Source organism: Molossus molossus, unplaced genomic scaffold, assembly GCF_014108415.1.
Source record: "Molossus molossus isolate mMolMol1 unplaced genomic scaffold, mMolMol1.p scaffold_m16_p_1, whole genome shotgun sequence".
NCBI classification, from domain to species: Eukaryota; Metazoa; Chordata; class Mammalia; order Chiroptera; family Molossidae; genus Molossus; species Molossus molossus.
Genome location: NW_023425344.1, coordinates 4,606,025 through 4,626,630, shown reverse-complemented (window position 1 = coordinate 4,626,630; position 20,606 = coordinate 4,606,025). Strand labels below are relative to the sequence as shown.

General features: G+C 53.8%; 1 protein-coding gene across 2 annotated transcripts in view; it reads left to right on the top strand.

Annotated features, from left to right (window-relative positions):
* Positions 1–20,606, top strand: part of STK32B (serine/threonine kinase 32B) — a 203,719-nt gene that overhangs the window by 12,077 nt on the left and 171,036 nt on the right. The window contains exon 2 of one of the 2 annotated variants that reach the window (XM_036278097.1): positions 19,844–19,995. In XM_036278097.1, the coding sequence (XP_036133990.1) occupies positions 19,877–19,995 (119 nt within the window). In that variant the 5' untranslated portion in view covers positions 19,844–19,876. Of the gene's footprint in view, positions 1–19,843; positions 19,996–20,606 lie in introns of those variants that run through there. The other variant, XM_036278103.1, reaches the window with a different exon arrangement.

Below are 20,606 nucleotides of genomic sequence, written 5' to 3'. Positions count from 1 at the left end.
ATTTCTGAGACAGTTGTGTAAAAATCTCCAGTTATGTTTGTGGAATTGTGTCTTCTTTCTTTATTCTGTCAGTTTTGCTTCCTATACTTTGAAGGCGTGTGGCTGGGTTAGGCACACCCACATTTTTGTGATTCCTATGTCCTCAGGATTAATGGACCCTTTTATCATTGTGAAACATTCTTCTCTGTCTCTCCTAATAACCTTTATTTTGTAGCTTCCTCTGAGTTTAATATGGCCATTCCAACCTATTTATATTTACTGTTTTTATGTCATATATATTTCCATGCATTTGCTTTTATTCTATCTATGTTTTATATTTATATTTAACTAGCATCTAGTCTCTACCTTTTAGTTTGAATGATTAGTCCATTCACAGTAAATGAATTATTGATATGGTTTTATTTAGGTCTACTATCTGTTTTCTGCCTCTCTCTCTCTCTCTCTCTCTCTGTCTCTCTCTCTCTTTCTCTATTTGTGTTTTTCTGTTTCTCCTTTTCTGTATTGTTTTGGATTAACTGAATATTTAGAGTCCCCACTTAATTTATCTATTGACTTTATATAGCTATACTTTCTTGCATTATGATTTTAGATTGTTACGCTAAGGATTATACATCTTTTTTTTTTTTTTATCCTTACTTGAGGACATTTTTCCATTTTTTTGTTCAGATAGAGTGGGAAGGAGAGAGAGAGAGGGAGACATTGATGTGAAAGGGGACACATTGAGTGACTGCCTTCCGCACGACCCAAAAAGGGCCGGGGACAAACTGCAACTAAGGTATGTGCCCTTAGCAGGAGCCGAACCTGGGTCTCTCTGGACCACAGGCCGACACTCTAACCACTGAGTAAAACCGGTCAGGGCTATAACATACATCTTTAATTTATTTCAGTTTTCTTATAGTTAACATTTTATACTTCACATAAAATGTGAATAAACCTGGCAGTGTTATAGGTTCATTTACCACCCTTGTCAACTTTCATACTATAGTTATTACATGAATTATAGCTTCTTAAGTTATAAAACTCCAATAGAATCTTATATTTTTTCTTTATATACATACACATATATAATACATTTTTGTGTGTGTACAGTTGTTTTTGTTTTCATTTATTTTTTAATTTATTGTTTGGAGAATGGTTTTATTTTATTTTATTATTATTAATTTTTTAAAATATGTTTTCATTGACTTTTTTTTTTTCAGAGAGAGAGTTAGGGAGAGAGATAGAAACATTGATGTGAGAGAAACATTGATCAGCAACCTCCTGCACGCCCCCTACTGGGGATCTAGCCCACAACCTGGGCATATGCCCTGACTGGGAATCAAACTGGGACCTCTCAGTCCATGGGACGATGCTCAATCCACTGGCCAGGCTATGTTTTTTAATTTTTCTTTATTGATTTTAGAGAAAGAGGAAATGAGAGGGAGAGAGTGATAGAAATTTTGATGAGAGAGAACATTGATTAGCTACCTCCTGCATTCCCCACATTGGGGATTTGGCCCACAACCTGGGCATGTGCCCTGACCAGGAATTGAACTAGTGACCTCTTGGTGCATGAGTTGAAACTCAACCACTGAACCACACTGGCTGGGCTAGTTGTTTTTGTTTTTTAAAAAATTGGGAAGAAAATAGTCTTTGATATTTACCTGCATCTTTCATGGTCTGATATCATTTTCATTCATCCTGAAGAATTTCCTTTAGTATTTTATGTGATGTAAGTCTGCTGTCAATGAACTCTCTACTAATTCTATTTTATCTGAACTGTATTTATTCCCCTTCTTTCTTGAAGACTGTTGCTACTGGATACATATTATTGAGTTGACAGTTGCTACCTCATTACTTTAAAGATTCTGTTCCATTGTCACCTATCCACCATAGTTTCCAATGAGAAGTCATGAAACTTTGAACCATCATTTGGTATGTCATGTATCACTTTTGTCTTTCTCCTTTTAAGATTTTCCTTTAATCATTGCCTTTCAGCAGTTTGACTATGATGTGCCTATGTGGAAATTCTTGATTTTAGAAAGCATCTCTCTCTTTGCTTAGATTTCCTATATTTTCACTTATTTGTACCATATTGCCCTTTGTATCATGCAGCAAACTTATAGTCATAATAGCTGTTTTAATGTCCTTTATGCTAATTCCAACAACTGAGTCATCTTAAGATTTGCTGCCATTGAGAATAGGTTACATTTTCCCCATTCTTTGTATGTTGAGTCGTTTTAGGTTACATCCTGGATATTGTGAATATTATGTTGTAGAGACTTTGGATTCTATTTTGTTTCTTTGAAAATGTACTTTTAACAAGCAGTAACTTGGCTGGACTTCAGTGCCTGCCTTTCCTCTTGGGCAGTGCACAGACCTCAGTCCACTTCTCTTCCCTTCTTTGCTGGACGGCTACAGTGATTGTCAGGGGCCAGCCAGAGAGCTGGGCAGCGTGTACGCGCCACCCCGGTGGTTCCTCTTCTCTAGATTCCTCAGCAGCGTGTGGCCCAGAGAGCTTAGGAGGTTTGCCTATAATTTTGTGGATAGTGTCTGAACTTGAACAACAACAAACACGTACAAACCCCACTGAACTTTCACTTTCTGTTGTTTGTCATCCTCATGTTGAGCATTTCATGACTCAAGAAAACTCGCTGTACATCTTCTAACCCACAGCACAGTGGGCACCACACAGAACACACAGAAACTCCACTTCCCCCCTCGCGTTTGGACGATTTGCTGCTGAGCCCCCAGCATGCGTTGAAGGTGTGCTGCCAAACATGTTAGCAGACAACCTCGGCATTTCCAAATTGGTTCTATCCCGTCATCGTCCTTTGAGGGTTCTGTCCCCCTTTTCTGCCTGCCCCTGCCTGCTGGTTTTGGCTCCCAGATCCTGTCGTCTGGAGCAGGAATGTGTTTAAATAGGGTTATAATGAATCTTTTGAAAAATGAAAGCTGTCTAGAGGCTCTATTTTTAAGTCACTCTTGGGTCATAGCAGTTTCTTGGTGACATCCCAATTCATGTGGAGTGGATAAAACCTCTGGTATTCAGGATGAAGTCAGCTTACTTCAGGGCAGTAGAACACGGCTTTGTTCTGGTCAGAATGCCAGGTAATCGCTGCCCGTTGTGGTAAGTCCAGAAGTCTGCGCGGCTATTCTTGAACTTCAGATGGAGAGGGGCTGGCGCAGGGCGGAGAAAACCACCCTCCTCACAGTGAATATTTTGGCTTTGCTTTCTGTCTGTGGCAGGTTTGATATCGGCCATTTGTTAATAGTTTTCCAGGAAGACATTCGATTGTTGCCCTGTGACAATAGCCTTGGTTATCAGGAAAGAGCACCTGTGAATGGACAGGAATCTCCTTTGATGTTCGGGTCTTCTCAGTGCCGCCCCGAAGTAAACACTGCAGGCTGTTTGAGCAGGACCTTCCCAACGTCTTTACTAACCTTTCAGGCTGAGTCCTGGGCTGGCCGCGGCACAGCAGAGTCATCTGTGCATGTCCAGTGGGCGCAGTGAGATTTGGGAGCCAGGCTGTCTCTGCTTCGTGTTCGTGGTGGACACCTGGGAGAGGAAATGAGCCATTGTGCAGCTCACTTTTCTCATCTGTAAAACGGAAAAAGAGTGAAGAATGGTAGTGGCAGCTGTTTTTTTTTTTTACTCCTCTACATGCTATGCAGGCCCCTATGTTATTATAAAAACATCCCTTTCTTCTTCTTCTTCTTCTTCTTCTTCTTCTTCTTCTTCTTCTTCTTCTTCTTCTTCTTCTTCTTCTTCTTCTTCTTCTCCTCCTCCTCCTCCTCCTCCTCCTCCTCCTCTTCCTCCTCCTCCTCCTCCCCCCCCCCCGCCCCTTGAGGACATTTTTGCATTTACCCTCAGATAAGTGGGAGGGATAGAAGGAGGAAGAGAGAGAGAGAAACATCAGCGCAAGAGAGACATATCCGCCACCTGCACGACCCCCACCAGGGCCGGGGACAAACCGCAACCGAGGTACATGCCCCTAGCGGAATCCGAACCTGGACTCTCTGGTTCTCAGGCCAAGGCTCTAACTGCTGAGCCAAACCAGCCAGGGCAAAACATCCCTTTCTTTTGGAGGACGCCTCCTCTCTCCCTGTGGCCCAGGGGACTGTCAGTCATTGTGGTCCCTCCCTCCCCCTGAGATGGGCAGGCGGCCTGGCCACACAGACCCTATGCAGCGGGGCCAGTGCTTGCTCCGCGGGGAGGCCGCACCCCTTCTGCAGAGTCGGAGCTGAAGGCTTGTGCTCCCCCTCCCGAGTCTTTTAGGAAACAGGGTGCCTTTGTCCACCCTTTGCCTCCACACTTGGGGAAGGTGAAGGTCTGTCTGCAGAAGGAAAGAACGAGGCGCAGCGTGAAGAAACAGAAGCCGACCAAAGAAATGTGTGGAGAGGGAGCCCTGACGGGTGGAGTGGGGACTACAGAGCAAGCGAGGCGCCTGGGTGCAGGGTTTAAGGAGGTGTTCCTGCAGGGCTCTGCATCGGAGGTCAGCCCTGGCGTGTGGGTGCAGGGTAAGGAGGCGTTCCCGCAGGGCTCTGCGTAGGAGGTCAGCCCTGGCGCCTGGGTGCAGGGTTTAAGGAGGCGTTCCCGCAGGGCTCTGCATAGGAGGTCAGCCCTGGCGTGTGGGTGCAGGGTTTAAGGAGGCGTTCCCGCAGGGCTCTGCATAGGAGGTCAGCCCTGGCGTGTGGGTGCAGGGTTTAAGGAGGCGTTCCCGCAGGGCTCTGCATCGGAGGTCAGCCCTGGCGTGTGGGTGCAGGGTTTAAGGAGGCGTTCCCACAGGGCTCTGCATAGGAGGTCAGCCCTGGCGCCTGGGTGCAGGGTTTAAGGAGGCGTTCCCGCAGGGCTCTGCGTAGGAGGTCAGCCCTGTTCCAGGTCCTGGCTTGCCTCCCCTCGTGCCGGCGCTACTGCAGAGTGCCCGAGCCTGGCTTCCTGCAGAAGCTGCTGTTGACAGCAAGAGTCGAATCAAGTAGTGAATCAGGAGGGGATCCCAGGGAACACCTGCGAGAGGGGGATGGGACAGGGAGCAAGGCAGCCAACTGTGGCACCTGGACTCACTCCACATGGGAGACGGTGCGGCGTGTGCCTTGGGGCAGCCGACGGCCAGAGACGCTGCTGTGTTTTTGCCCAGTTCCCGCTCCCCACCGACAGCTCTGCTCCAAGCGGCATTTCTCCCGCACGTCTGGCTCGCCCCATTCAGGGCAGGAGCAAGCCCTCCTGCAGTCACAGGTGTTCACAGTCAGCACCCTGAGCTGCGTGGAGGTGAACGATGGGGACATGGGGGGTATCCCCAGTGCCACCTTCCTTGCGTTCTGCCATCCCTGTGAGCTATCCACGGTCCTCACCAGCTGTGGGGACCGGCATCCTGTCTTGCTTACGGAGATCGGGCCGGGCTCCCACATTTGCCCCGTGGAGAATTCTGACCAGTTCAGAAACCCATATTCTTTGTCCTGGGAACCGGATACCTGTCATCGTCCCTGTTCCCCTAACAGCCTGTATGCTGAATGGGAGGCCGGGAGAGAGCCCACGGCACACACGACCTGTTCTGCCCTCACGTGTCCTTCCTAGGTACAGAAATGAGAGAGAAGCTAGGGGACCGCAGACTCTGGAGGAGCGTGTCCGCCGGGGCTGACACTGGACATGGTTTGAGAAGCAGCATGGAAGAGAGCTCGGGCCTCCGGGATGACAAGGCCCTGCTGCCTTTGAACTTGGTCCAGTCGAATAGCTTCTGCAGGCCGTCGTTTCTTTGAAACACGAATGCCCAGGGTGGTCTTAAAGGGTTAATGTGGAAAGGGGGGCAGTGCCAGGCAGCCCCATGTCTTCACGAAGCCCGCAGAGCTGGGGTTTCCCTGCTGGCCTGGGGGTCCTGGGAAGGGTCTGGTTTCCACCCGGAGGGAGGTGTCGGGGACCAGCCTGGTTCTCGTGGCTTCGCCTGGCCAGCTCTCAGCACCTCTGGCCAAGGAGCTGACCTTCAGGTTGCTCGTCTGCCTCCACCGTCAGACTGACTCCTGAGAGGGCCAGACTGGTCATTACCGTCCGCCTGGCCCACCAGTGCCTGGCCCAGTGCTCAGCACCAGTAGAGGCTCCCTGAGGCTGCCTAGGGCCATGCTGAGCGAGAGAGGGGAGAGCCCAGTCCGCACACGGCCGGGGACGGCACGAGGCACGAAGCAGGTCGTGTGCTTCTGTTTCACACGAGCCCGTCTCTTCCTGCCAGGCCCCCGAGGCCCTGCGGTCTGGCTGCTGCCTGCCCTTCTGCACCCCCTCTGCCCCTGTCTCCCTGCTCAGGCCTCCAGCTCTTCTCGTCTCCCCGACACGCTGGACTGATGGTCTCAGGGCCTTGACACTTGCTGTGCCCGCTCCCATCACCACCCCCGGGGCTCTGCAAGGCTCGCTCATACCACCCAGGTCCCACGCAAGGGTCCCCTCTGTGGGCCCTTCCCTGAACACCCCACTCGACCCCACCCCATGCATTCTGCGTCCCTGTCCCTTTCCAGTCTCCTCGGTGTCATAGCACCCATCACTAGCTGGGACTCCGTGCGTGCTTGTCCGTCTGTCCTGGTTGTCGGGCCCCTGCACCCAACGTAAGCTCCGCGAGGGCAGCCGTGTCTCCTGTTGTTCACTGTGCTATCCCAGCACCCTCTAAGCGGTGTGTATGTACACACATCTGCATGGTGCATACACGTACACACACTCACCAAGCAGGGTATACATGTGTTCACATATACACACACATTCATGCATGTATATGCACCCAGTAAGCAATATGTACACACGCATACATGCATGTGCACACATATCCATACATATATATGCACATCTTATCTACATCTATATAGTGCATATATGCACACACATGCATGCATGTATATACCCTCTAAGCGATACATATATACACAAAAGCTCCCACTAAGTAGTTTATGCAGACATACGTATATGTGTGTGCACATAAATATACATGCATTAAGCAATATATGGGTAGATCTACATACCCCCCACACGTAAGATGTACATACACATGTGTATATGTATATACATATATGTACTCATGCAGCAGTATATATACATATAGATCCACATTATGTATATGGTTATCCACATATATGCATACATATACATATCCACTATACAATGTGTGTATGTACACACAGAATATATTTTACATATATGCACATATGTACAAGTGATACAGAGAACATATATATGACATATAATGTAAATGACTGAATATTATATAAATGAGTATATAGAGATGAATGAAGAGCGTCACAATTAACCATTCAACTGATAAGATGTAGTTGACTGATTCACCCTGATTGTCTCTGGGTCCTGAGGCCCATTTCTCCGTCTGCCTGCTGCAGACTGCATTACTCAGGACTGCCTTCCAATGACTGCGTCACCTCCAGCCCTCCCCTCCCCCTCTCGTCTTGACCCTCCGATGCTGGAGCCAGCGGAAGTTTTGCTTCTGTGCTAGCAAGAGAGTCCAGGGTGGAGTGTTCCGCCCCAGGTGGACTTGGACGTGACCAGGGCTGATGATCTTCAAGAGAGGGAGGAGGAGACCTTGGGGAGAACTTTCTGAGAAATGTGCTGCAAAGGTGTCTTTTATCAATTGTCAGTGGACCTCTGCTTAGAGAGCTGGAGGGTTGAAGCAAAATAAACGGGGAGTTAATTAAAATTCATGGACTCACCAGAGGTGATCTGCTCACGAAGTAGCAGACGGTGGCACAGAGTTATGATAATCATCCTTTATGTCCCTCAAAGGAAGGTTCTGGATGAAGGTGAGCAACGATCGCACGAACGGTCATTCCAGACCCCACTCTGCCTTACTATGCGGTGCTCATCATCTCTGTAGACAAGCGTGTTATTAGCTGTCTCCGTCCACGTTCCAGATGCCCACATCTGCATGTGAATTTATGGTGTGAAAGAAACATTTGATTAATAGCAGACTAACCAATTCAGGGCCTCGACTGCAACAAATCCTCTTGGAATTAAACAGGGATTCAATTTCACATATGCGTTGATCAGTTTGAATGTTCAGAAACATTTGACTTGGGTTATTATTCCCACTTAAAAATGCAGTCTTTGGGAATCTTTCTGATCTGTTAAACTGCCAGGCTTTCCAGAGGATGGTGGCACGCGAGAAGCGCACAGCAGGATTTGAGGTGGATGGTGCACGTTTACGGCCACCGCTCCGACCCAGCGTTGATCTGGGTAGTTGATCTAGAGTGACAGATAGCTGGGCGAGGTCCATGATGCCATCGGGCTGTGAGATTAGCAGGGGAGCAGACAAGCATGCAAACAACAAATACGGAGTTTCAGCAATGATCATTGTTCTGTGGAAGAGTATAGCTCAGTGGCTTGGGAGTTAACGCTTTCGTTGGAGGAGCGGGCAGCAGGAAAGGCTCTCTCAGCAGGAGACAGTTAAGCCAACATCTAACTGTTAGGAAGGAAATGGACCATGTGAAGATCTGGGGAAAGAACACCATAGACAAAAGGGGCAGCAGATGCAGTGGCCCTGAGGCAGCACAGAGATAGTGATGGGGCAGGGGCAGCAGATGCAGTGGCCCTGAGGCAGGCACAGAGATAGTGATGGGGCAGGGGCAGCAGATGCAGTGGCCCTGAGGCAGCACAGAGATAGTGATGGGGCAGGGACAGCAGATGCAGTGGCCCTGAGGCAGCACAGAGTTAGTGGTGGGGCAGTGGCAGCAGATGCAGTGGCCCTGAGGCAGGCACAGAGATAGTGATGGGGCAGGGGCAGCAGATGCAGTGGCCCTGAGGCAGGCACAGAGATAGTGATGGGGCAGGGGCAGCAGATGCAGTGGCCCTGAGGCAGCACAGAGATAGTGATGGGACAGGGGCAGCAGATGCAGTGGCCCTGAGGCAGCACAGAGATAGTGATGGGACAGGGGCAGCAGATGCAGTGGCCCTGAGGCAGCACAGAGATAGTGATGGGACAGGGGCAGCAGATGCAGTGGCCCTGAGGCAGGCACAGAGATAGTGATGGGGCAGGGGCAGCAGATGCAGTGGCCCTGAGGCAGGCACAGAGATAGTGATGGGGCAGGGGCAGCAGATGCAGTGGCCCTGAGGCAGCACAGAGATAGTGATGGGACAGGGGCAGCAGATGCAGTGGCCCTGAGGCAGCACAGAGATAGTGATGGGACAGGGGCAGCAGATGCAGTGGCCCTGAGGCAGCACAGAGATAGTGATGGGACAGGGGCAGCAGATGCAGTGGCCCTGAGGCAGCACAGAGTTAGTGGTGGGGCAGGGGCAGCAGATGCAGTGGCCCTGAGGCAGGCACAGAGATAGTGATGGGGCAGGGGCAGCAGATGCAGTGGCCCTGAGGCAGGCACAGAGATAGTGATGGGGCAGGGGCAGCAGATGCAGTGGCCCTGAGGCAGCACAGAGATAGTGATGGGACAGGGGCAGCAGATGCAGTGGCCCTGAGGCAGCACAGAGATAGTGATGGGACAGGGGCAGCAGATGCAGTGGCCCTGAGGCAGCACAGAGATAGTGATGGGACAGGGGCAGCAGATGCAGTGGCCCTGAGGCAGCACAGAGTTAGTGGTGGGGCAGGGGCAGCAGATGCAGTGGCCCTGAGGCAGGCACAGAGATAGTGGTGGGGCAGGGGCAGCAGATGCAGTGGCCCTGAGGCAGCACAGAGTTAGTGGTGGGGCAGGGGCAGCAGATGCAGTGGCCCTGAGGCAGCACAGAGATAGTGATGGGACAGGGGCAGCAGATGCAGTGGCCCTGAGGCAGCACAGAGATAGTGATGGGACAGGGGCAGCAGATCAGTGGCCCTGAGGCAGGCACAGAGTTAGTGATGGGGCAGGGGCAGCAGATACAATGGCCCTGAGGCAGGCACAGAGTTACTGATGGGGCAGGGGCAGCAGATACAATGGCCCTGAGGCCGGCACAGAGTTAGTGATGGGGCAGGGGCAGCAGATACAATGGCCCTGAGGCAGGCACAGAGTTACTGATGGGGCAGGGGCAGCAGATACAATGGCCCTGAGGCAGGCACAGAGTTAGTGATGGGGCAGGGGCAGCAGATGCAATGGCCCTGAGGCCGGCACAGAGTTAGTGATGGGGCAGGGGCAGCAGATGCAATGGCCCTGAGGCAGCACAGAGTTAGTGATGGGGCAGGGGCAGCAGATGCAATGGCCCTGAGGCAGGCACAGAGATAGTGATGGGGCAGGGGCAGCAGATGCCGTGGCCCTGAGGCCGGCACAGATTAGTGATGGGGCAGGAGCAGCAGATGCAATGGCCCTGAGGCAGCACAGAGTTAGTGATGGGGCAGGGGCAGCAGATGCAATGGCCCTGAGGCAGGCACAGAGATAGTGATGGGGCAGGGGCAGCAGATGCAGTGGCCCTGAGGCAGGCACAGAGATAGTGATGGGGCAGGGGCAGCAGATGCAGTGGCCCTGAGGCCGGCACAGATTAGTGATGGGGCAGGGACAGCAGATGCAATGGCCCTGAGGCAGGCACAGAGATAGTGATGGGGCAGGGGCAGCAGATGCCGTGGCCCTGAGGCAGGCACAGAGATAGTGATGGGGCAGGGACAGCAGATGCAATGGCCCTGAGGCAGGCACAGAGATAGTGATGGGGCAGGGGCAGCAGATGCCGTGGCCCTGAGGCAGCACAGAGATAGTGATGGGGCAGGGGCAGCAGATGCAGTGGCCCTGAGGCAGGCACAGAGATAGTGATGGGGCAGGGGCAACAGATGCAGTGGCCCTGAGGCAGGCACAGAGATAGTGATGGGGCAGGGGCAACAGATGCAGTGGCCCTGAGGCAGGCACAGAGATAGTGATGGGGCAGGGACAGCAGATGCAGTGGCCCTAAGGCAGGCACAGAGTTAGTGATGGGGCAGGGGCAGCAGATGCAGTGGCCCTGAGGCAGGCACAGAGTTAGTGATGGGGCAGGGGCAGCAGATGCAGCACAGAGATAGTGGTGGGGCAGGGGCAGCAGATGCAGCACAGAGATAGTGGTGGGGCAGGGGCAGCAGATGCAACGGCCCTGAGGCAGCACAGAGTTAGTGATGGGGCAGGAGCAGCAGATGTATGCGAGAAGCCGAGCCAGCACCGTGTCTGCCAAGCAGGGACTTGGAAGACGTGGTTGCTCTTCACAGGGAAATGCACGAGTTAATCAGACTGTAGAACACGATGAGAAAGTCGCAGCTCCCAAGTCTGACAGTGCGGAGTTGAAATTCTGGCTCCAGCAGGTGACTCTGGGCAAGTTGCCCAACCTCTGGGAGCCTGGAAGTGAGCTGTTACTCTCACGCAAGAATCACTGTCAGAGTCCTGAAACGGGGTGCTACACGGGAAGAATCACTGTCAGAGTCCGGAAACGGGATGCTACACGGGAAGAATCACTGTCAGAGTCCGGAAACGGGGTGCTACACGGGAAGAATCACTGTCAGAGTCCGGAAACGGGGTGCTACACGGGAAGAATCACTGTCAGAGTCCGGAAACGGGGTGCTACACTGGAAGAATCACTGTCAGAGTCCGGAAACGGGATGCTACACGGGAAGAATCACTGTCAGAGTCCGGAAACGGGATGCTACACGGGAAGAATCACTGTCAGAGTCCGGAAACGGGGTGCTACACGGGAAGAATCACTGTCAGAGTCCGGAAACGGGGTGCTACGCTGGGAGAATCACTGTCAGAGTCCGGAAACGGGGTGCTACACGGGAAGAATCACTGTCAGAGTCCGGAAACGGGGTGCTACACGGGAAGAATCACTGTCAGAGTCCGGAAACGGGGTGCTACACGGGAAGAATCACTGTCAGAGTCCGGAACGGGTGCTACACGGAAGAATCACTGTCAGAGTCCGGAAACGGGGTGCTACGCTGGGAGAATCACTGTCAGAGTCCGGAAACGGGGTGCTACACGGGAAGAATCACTGTCAGAGTCCGGAAACGGGGTGCTACACGGGAAGAATTACTGTCAGAGTCCGGAAACGGGATGCTACACGGGAAGAATCACTGTCAGAGTCTGGAAACGGGGTGCTACACGGGAAGAATTACTGTCAGAGTCCGGAAACGGGATGCTACACGGGAAGAATCACTGTCAGAGTCCGGAAACGGGGTGCTACACGGGAAGAATCACTGTCAGAGTCCGGAAACGGGGTGCTACACGGGAAGAATCACTGTCAGAGTCCGGAAACGGGGTGCTACGCTGGGAGAATCACTGTCAGAGTCCGGAAACGGGGTGCTACACTGGAAGAATCACTGTCAGAGTCCGGAAACGGGGTGCTACACGGGAAGAACCACTGTCAGAGTCCGGAAACGGGGTGCTACACGGGAAGAACCACTGTCAGAGTCCGGAAACGGGGTGCTACACGGGAAGAACCACTGTCAGAGTCCGGAAACGGGGTGCTACGCTGGGAGAATCACTGTCAGAGTCCGGAAACGGGGTGCTACACGGGAAGAATCACTGTCAGAGTCCGGAAACGGGGTGCTACACGGGAAGAACCACTGTCAGAGTCCGGAAACGGGATGCTACACGGGAAGAATCACTGTCAGAGTCCGGAAACGGGGTGCTACACGGGAAGAACCACTGTCAGAGTCCGGAAACGGGGTGCTACACGGGAAGAATCACTGTCAGAGTCCGGAAACGGGGTGCTACACGGGAAGAACCACTGTCAGAGTCCGGAAACGGGATGCTACACGGGAAGAATCACTGTCAGAGTCCGGAAACGGGGTGCTACGCTGGAAGAATCACTGTCAGAGTCCGGAAACGGGGTGCTACACGGGAAGCCTTGGCTGTTTGCGCAGACATCGCTCGTGAAGGGTGGAATCCATGTCTTTGTCATGAAATAGGTATGCATTTGCTATTAATCAGGTTGTGTTGGCTTGAGGCTTACTGTGGAGGGATTTGCTGGCTCCTTACGCTCGCCTTATTAAGACCTCAGTATCAGAGGGAATGCAGGCTCGTGAAGGGATTTCAAGCCTCGGCCGGAGCAATGACCCATCAAGACTTTGGGGCTCACACGCATTTCCCATCACCTTCTGTAATGAGTCTGTTCCCTTCACTGGGTGACCTTCCCAGGCCTCACGTGCACAGAGCGGTGCCAACCGTGCTGCCCCCTAAGAACATGTTTGCACAGTGAGGGCGTCAAAAGCACCAGGGCTGGTCCTTGCCCCCGTCCTCGTGACACCGTGGTCTCCCCGGGGCCCCAGAGGGGTCCGTGTGTGTAAGCAGGGGCACTCAAGTATGTGTGACACAGCAGTCACCTCTTGGAATCGCCTCCAAGCGCTCCTCCCTGCTGGCAGAAGGCACGCCCCTCCTCCCAGCTCACGTCTTCTGTGTTTGTTTTGGTTTATTCTTTATTGTATTTATTCATTCACAACTGTATACTGAGGGTTCACTTTTAAAACTCTTCAGAAGCTCCCCAGCGCCCTCAGGACAAAAGCCAGCCGTCTGGGTTGCTAAGGTGGCATGGCAGACATCCCAGGGCCGGGCTTGGCCAGCAGGAAGTATGGGCCCCGCTCCGGAGGCCAGGGCTCGGTCAGGGTGTGTGCAGGCGTCGCGCCCTCTGGAGCCCCGCCCTGGGTGTAGATGGCTGTCTTCTCCCTGTGTCTTCACATCATCATTGCTCTCTCCGCATGGACACCAGTCCCATTGGGTTAGGGCCGCCCTAATGAGCCTATTTTAACTCTGTGAAGACCCTTTCTTCGAATATACCCACATTCTAAGATGCCAACGTATGGGTTGTGGGAACTGCAAGTCCACCCACCAACCGTTTGCACATGTTATCGAAGGCCATCTGTCACCTGCCCCTTACTCACCTTTGTCTCCTCTTCTTTGTTTTTTTTATTCTCACCCGAGGACATTTTGTGATATTTTGTTCAGATAGAGTGGGAAGGAGAGAGAGAGAGAGAGAGAGAGAGAGAGAGAGGGAGAGAAAGAGAAACATCGACATGAAAGGGACACATCGAGTGGTTGCCACACATACCACCCGACCAGGGCTGGGGACAAACTGCAACCAAGGTATGTGCCCTTAGTGGGAACCGAACCCGGGTCTCTCTGGACCACAGGCTGACGCTCCAACCACTGAGCCAAACCAGCCAGGGCTGCCTCCTCTTCTTGTGCCACAGTTTCTGAGATGTCTGCCGTGCCGCCTCGGGTGGACAGATGTCTGCCGTGCCGCCTCGGGTGGACGGATGTCGGCCGTGCCGCCTCGGGTGGACGGATGTCGGCCGTGCCGCCTTGGGTGGACAGCAGAGAGCCTCACCCAGCGCGGCTGGAGCTCAGAGACGAAGGGTTGGGGTGGGTGTGCTGTCTCAGCACCTTCAGGACAGGCCAGCGTGACTCAGCGACTGCGCATAGCTGGGCTCACCCTGAAGGGAGGCCTCCCCTGGGTGCTGTTCCTTTTTGTATGCTGACTGCAGACAGGCAGTTTAGAATCAAGTACCTAGCAGTTAGAGCACTTTAGGGGACTGTGGGGAAAAGCCAGGTGCCCAGCTCCAGTGGCCTCAGTGGCTTCCTGGGCCCGTGGGAAGTTGAATCCTGGTGCTGACTGCTGATCCTGGCTAGCTCATGGCCAGACGTGTTAGTCCAGATTCTCCAGAGATCCTGAACTAACAGACTGTGTATAGACATAGGAGCCCCAGGTCTGGAGGACTGGCTCTCAGGCTGGAGACCCAGAAAGAGCTGATACCGCAGTGCAATCCCAAAGGCTGCCTGCTGCAGAATTTCCTCGTGCTAGGAAGGCTTGTCTTTGTTCTACGCGGGCCATGAACTGATTAGGCGAGGCCCACCCCCATTACGCAGGGCAATCTGCTTTACTCAAAATCCACTGATTTAAATTCATCAAAAATTAATTTCATCCGAATGCAACTTTACAGACACATCCAGATTAATGTTTGCTCACATACCCGGGCACCATGGCTCAGCCAAGCTGACATATAAAATTAACCACCACACCGGACAACTGGGAAATTATTCCTGAGGCCCTTCTTGGGCCACTTCTGTCCACCTCTACAACAGTCTCCGCTCTTACTGTCAGAACATGTATGGATGACGATCGTAGTCACAGGAACAATAATAATTTAGTAAGTATTACCATGCAGCCTCCTCACCGCTCATTAAGGTCAGTGCTACTCTTATCCCCATTCTGCAGATGAGGAATGCGAGAAAGCCACAGGCACAGCTAACACGCTAACAGCACGTCCCACGGCTCTGCTTCCAGTAGGGCTGTGCCCTCTCTCAAAATGCATTTCTTCCCCATCCCTAGTCCTCCATCTTCCTGAAGCTGTTACCGGGAAGGGGACCTAGGCCTAGTGTGTGGGTCCTTGACTTCGTGTCGGAAAAACCTTACCACATGAGTCCAGGTGAATTTTAGAGGATGTTTTTCACAGGGACAGTGAGACAGGAAGGGTTGGGAATGAGCTCAGGCTGGCCTGCGTTGGCTCACTGAGAAGTCAGAGAAAAGGGGACCTTGGGGACAGGTTCAGGGGCTTTGTCTGGGACAAGCTGCCGCTGCCCACTGCTGCCCTGGTTGCAAGGTTCACGGGGTCCCTTAGCGTTTCGGAGATGCTGCCTGTGGGGAAGGACGGGAGGGGGGAGGAGGTGTGGTCTTGGCTTTTATTTTTCTCTTGCAGGCGGGAACCCTCGGGGAGGTCTTGGGAGGATTTTAACAGAATACTCACCAGTTTTCTAGTGTGCGCCTTTGGGGTCATGTCCTCACTGATTGGTCAGTGTCAGAGCAGGGGACTGTCAGTCACTGCAGCTGGTCCTGGTGCCGCCCACCTGGACTTGCTGCTTTTCTGGGCCTGGAGCTGAAACACAACTGAGGCCTGGATGCTATTTCTCGGGAGGGCACCTTCTGTGTCTGCTGTAAATTGCTCTGTCGGTTAGTTCAGCTGTCTGCCTCAGTTTCCCGACTCCACCCGTCCTGGCTCACTGGCCTGTCTCCGTCGTACACTTCGTGTATCAAATGCGAATGTGCTCGGCAGGGAGAAACAGAAAACCTGCCTTATAGTGGCTTAAACAAAGAGGGGTTTATTTTTTCCACATGACAAGAAGTCTGAAGGTAGGTGGCTCCATGACACCAGGTTCAGCATCTCTGAGGTGCTTTAGGCCTCATGGCCGTAAGGGGCTGCTGCAGCTCCAGACATTGCATATATGTTCAAGGCAGGAAAGACAAAGAGGTGGAGGGGAGAAAAGTGGGCCATTTGTAGCTCCTCCCTGTCATCCAGACACAGGACTCCCTGTAGAACACGGTTAGAAGCCTCCAGCAGACTAACAAATCTCTTGGGCAGCGCCACGGCTGCTCTGGCTGCGAGGCTTTAAGGGGTCACATTGCCTCCTTGAGGAAGAGGGTTGCCCTGTTATAGAGGAAGAGGGAGGATGCGCTCAGCCCTCAGCCATCATTGTCTGCAAAGTCCTCCTGTCAGCTTAGGACAGATGAACAATGGGCCCAGCATGGTCACTCTCCTTAGTAATGGTATTTAATCCTGATTTCCCCCAAATTCGTTGTTTCCAAGAATCTTCTACAAACATAATAGTGCATTTATCGATGTCTCTCTGTCTACCTATAGATCTAGGTCTCTGTTTGTTAATCCTCATCTGAAGATGTTTTTCTATTGATTTATTTTGGGTAAAGTGGAAGGGAGGGAGAGGGAGAGAGAGAGAGAGAGAGAAACATCGATGTGAGAGAGACATCTATTAGTTGCCTCCCCCAAGATTCCAACTGGGGCCAGGGATCAAACCTGCAATCCAGGTACGTGCCTTTGACCAGGAATCAAACCTGTGACCCTGTGGTCTGCAGACCGTTGCTCAAACCACTGAGCAACCCAGCCAGGGCCGTAATAGTGCCCTTGAATGTCACACTCCAGCTGTCTGTTCACTCATCAGTGTTTGCTAGGCACACTCCAGGGGGGTGAGGTGGGCAGCACGGGGAAGGTCAGCTGAGTCAGGGAAGAGGGGCAGCGCCGCCTTGCACCCCCCAGTTCTGGGCCCCAGCTGGACTCCTGCGCTGGCTTGCCCGAGCTGTGAAGTAGGGGTTAGAATCCTGGGCATCAGCGTTACTGAAGACGCAGCCAGCCGAAGGCTTTCTGGAAGGTTCTAGCACAGTGATTCTCAACCAGTCTGCACGTCAGAGCCCACAGGGGAGTTTTTGAAAAGCACAGAATTCCAGGCCCTCCCAGAGCTGCAGGTGCCTGACACGGAGAAGCTCCGAGTAGAGTCCAGCCAGAGACCGGACGCCGTGGGTATCAGTGCTGGTCACCTCATTCCCTACTGACTTGAGACCCGCTCCCCAGTTTCTGATGTGTGTGTGCTCGCCACCGGCCTCTTTTGGCAAAGCGCCTGCAATCCACACTAGCAGCATTGATTTCCTTGTCCCAATAAACCGTAGTCATGATAACATCAGTTCCTCATTGAATCAGGCTGATGAAGAATGTTAATTGGGTGTTTGCCTTTTAGCCGCCTGGGTGGCTTTGGCCAAATTGCTCTTCGTCCGCCTCGTTAGCTGTGCGTTCTTGTGGAAAGGACTCTGAGCTGCCCTGCCAGGGAGCCGGGGTGCCCCAGGACCCACCTCTTCCAGGCTAACGTGGGGTGTCCCAGGGACCTGGGCGGGTCATGTTGGTGCGGAGTGTCAGCGTCCCTCCAGGACGCCACTGTGAGCTCAGGAGGTGGAAGTGTGCAGAGGTTTCCCAGGTTCCCGCAGTCACAGGGTTGCCATGGGATCAGAGCTGGGAGGAACAGAAGCCCCTCCTCCCACGCTGTAAACCCCAGGCAGGAAGGACCGTCCACCTGCCGGGGACCACGCAGGGCGTGGGGGACCCAGGCCCGGAGGTGCGGCTGGGGGAGGCCTTCGGGTCAGGAGGGGGTCATGCCGCAGGAAGGGTATGTACGCAGAGGGAACGGAATGTGCTGTGGATCCCGTTCCCAGGCTGCGGGGGTCAGACCCGCATCTCTCTTTGGGGACAGCCGGTCGGCCAGGACTGCAGCTGGTGCTCCTCTCCCCTGTGACCTTCAGTCCACTCTCTGTGCCTCAGTCGTCCTGCCTGAGACAGTCTGGGGGCTGCCCCCGTGTGTCCTCACTTCTTGGCTCTGCAGCGTGAAGGGCTTGGCTCAAGCCACCCTGGCTAGTCAGTGGACATGTCGCCCTGCGCTGCCCAGGCACACTTGGCTCTGGCCATTGGGGCAGAAAGATCTGTGACCTTGAGTCCTGGGAGCAGACCTTCCTCACAGCACTCCAGCCTTCCCTTCAGGTGACTCTCGAGTGATGGTTATGATGACAGAGCATAGTTATGACTGCCGGTTACCGAGAGCCTCTGCCCGGGACATTCTGGGTGCATAACCTCAGGAGAGGAGAGGAAGCTGGCCTCCGTTCACTGCTGGCCCCATGCCACAGCCTCACAGACCTTCCCTCCCTGTGCTAAGAACATCCCTCCCGTTTTACTGCTGACCAGACTGAGGCTCAGAGAGGGTGGGTGACTTGCCCGTGGTCACACAGCAAAGACCTAGAATATAGCCCTGGTCAGAGTGACCTCACAGACCACAGTCTTTGTCTTACCCAGTGCACTAGACTTCCTTAGATATTTTCTTTTTCCATTTTAGCCTCTCTGTATCTCCTGGTCAGGTTGATTCAGCTGCTTCCCACCAGCCTCACCTGACCAAAGCGGAAGCAAGGGCGGGGGGCCAGGGATCTGGGCGAGGGCCACTGCTGGTGGCAAGAGGGCCAGGAGCAGAGCCCAGCTCTCCTGACCCCGGGCCAGCCCTCTTAGCCCTGTGTCCTGCGAAACAGAGTGTCCCCAAGATGCCTTAGAAAATAGAGCCAAGCCCTCAGTTTACCTAGGAGGGCGTCAGGGCCCAGCCGCGATGGGACGATGCAGTCCCTGTTTCTCGGTCATGGCACACAGTTCACGTTCGCCCTGCAGCCCCTCCTCCTGGCTGAGTCCTCAGGCTCGAACCCTCCTCTGCTGCAGCGTGCCCTCCCCCTGGCCGCTCTTCCTTTGCCTTTACATCTTGCCGTCCGTTCACAGTCACCCCCCACCGCCCCCCATGAATGTCTCCGGAGAGATTCCTCTGACCGTCCGTCCCCCCACCCTGCCCCGGCCGCCCCTAGTGAAAGACTCACTCAAATTCAGACCGTGGGTTTGAATCTCCGCCCCGCTGTTGAGCAGTCTGTTGAACTCCGGGCGAGTTCATTGGTCTGCCCGGGGCTACTGCTTCCTCCCGCTGGAGGGAGGCCGACCGTATCCACCAGGTCGTGGGGGATGAACAGGAAGGAGACAGCTCAGTGTGGCCGGCAGCAAGAGCCACGCCCGCAGGAGCCGTCCTTACTGCCGCTGTGGCGTCTTTGCTCCGCCAGTGGCCTGAGCCTTAGTCTGGGTTTTCCCAGGAGCAGCTGGGAGGCCAGGATCAGAGTCCAGGGCACAGGAGAGGTGGGGAAGCAAGATGGGCGAGGGGCGCAGTGAGTCAGGAAACTGCCAGGAAAGGGGACACCACAGAGCCGGTCACCCCTGTGGGCAAACTCTGCCACTCTGGGGGCGCCAGACTTATTCCGCCAGACGGGCAGGCGGCCTGGGGTGTTCCTCCTTCGGCCCTGGCACTGCTGGCCTGTGGCATGGGCCGCAAAGCAGGCTCTCCTGGCAGAGAAGTAAGCGCGGGGGTGGAAGGACGCGCTGGAGCGGGGAGGGTCGGGGTGCGGTGGGCGCTGGCCCGTTATCTCAGGCCCGTAGACCCGGCGCCTTGTCTGTCTCCTCCCTGAGCTCCTTGGAGGCAGGGCTGCCTCTTCCATTTCCTGCATCCTGAGCTCCTTTGCCAGCTACTCAGACCCCAGCCTGCAGGTGCAGTGGGGGCTGGGCTCTGCTTTCGGTGCTGGTGACCGTTCTCCCGTTCGGCTGTCGCCCAGGTATGCATCGTGCAGAAGCGAGACACGAAGAAGATGTACGCGATGAAGTACATGAACAAGCAGAAGTGCATCGAGAGGGACGAGGTGCGGAACGTGTTCCGGGAGCTGCGGATCATGCAGGGCCTGGAGCACCCCTTCCTGGTCAACCTGTGGTGAGTGGACCCCGCGCCCCTCACGACCCCAACACGCACGCCCGAGCCACGGCCGGGCTCTGCCCCCGAGTCTTCTGCGTTGCACAGAGGAAGGAGTGAGCTTTCCCGGGTTCGGACGTGCTTTTGGATATTTGCAGAGTACATCTGTGGATGAGTAGCCTGTCGCCTACGTTTTCTGATGAAATCTTTAAGCATGTGCTCGATTTTCATTTTAATCTCGTTCCTTACCCGCCGAGTCCGAGTTGAAAATAGATCTAGAAGGGTGTTGTCTGTGTGAGGACACGTGGAATGTGAGAAGAGAGGGTCAAATCCCGTCTTCTGAGGGCACTTGAACGTTTTGGGAGACAGTTGGCGAGGAGGCTCAGGATGGCTGGACCACGTGGACACCCTAAACCCCAAGTTCTGAATCCAGCCCACGAAGGCCAGCCGGGACCCATGTTCTGGAACCTTCTTTCCATCCCATCCCTAGTTATCATCTCTGCTTTAAATGTGCTCCCAAGAAGTGCCACCCTGCTAGTGGTTCGCTGCCTCAGTGCCTTTGCATGCGACACCTCTTCCTGACGCTTCCACTGGCCCTGGCTCCCCAGCTCCCTCTAACCCAGTCCCGTGTG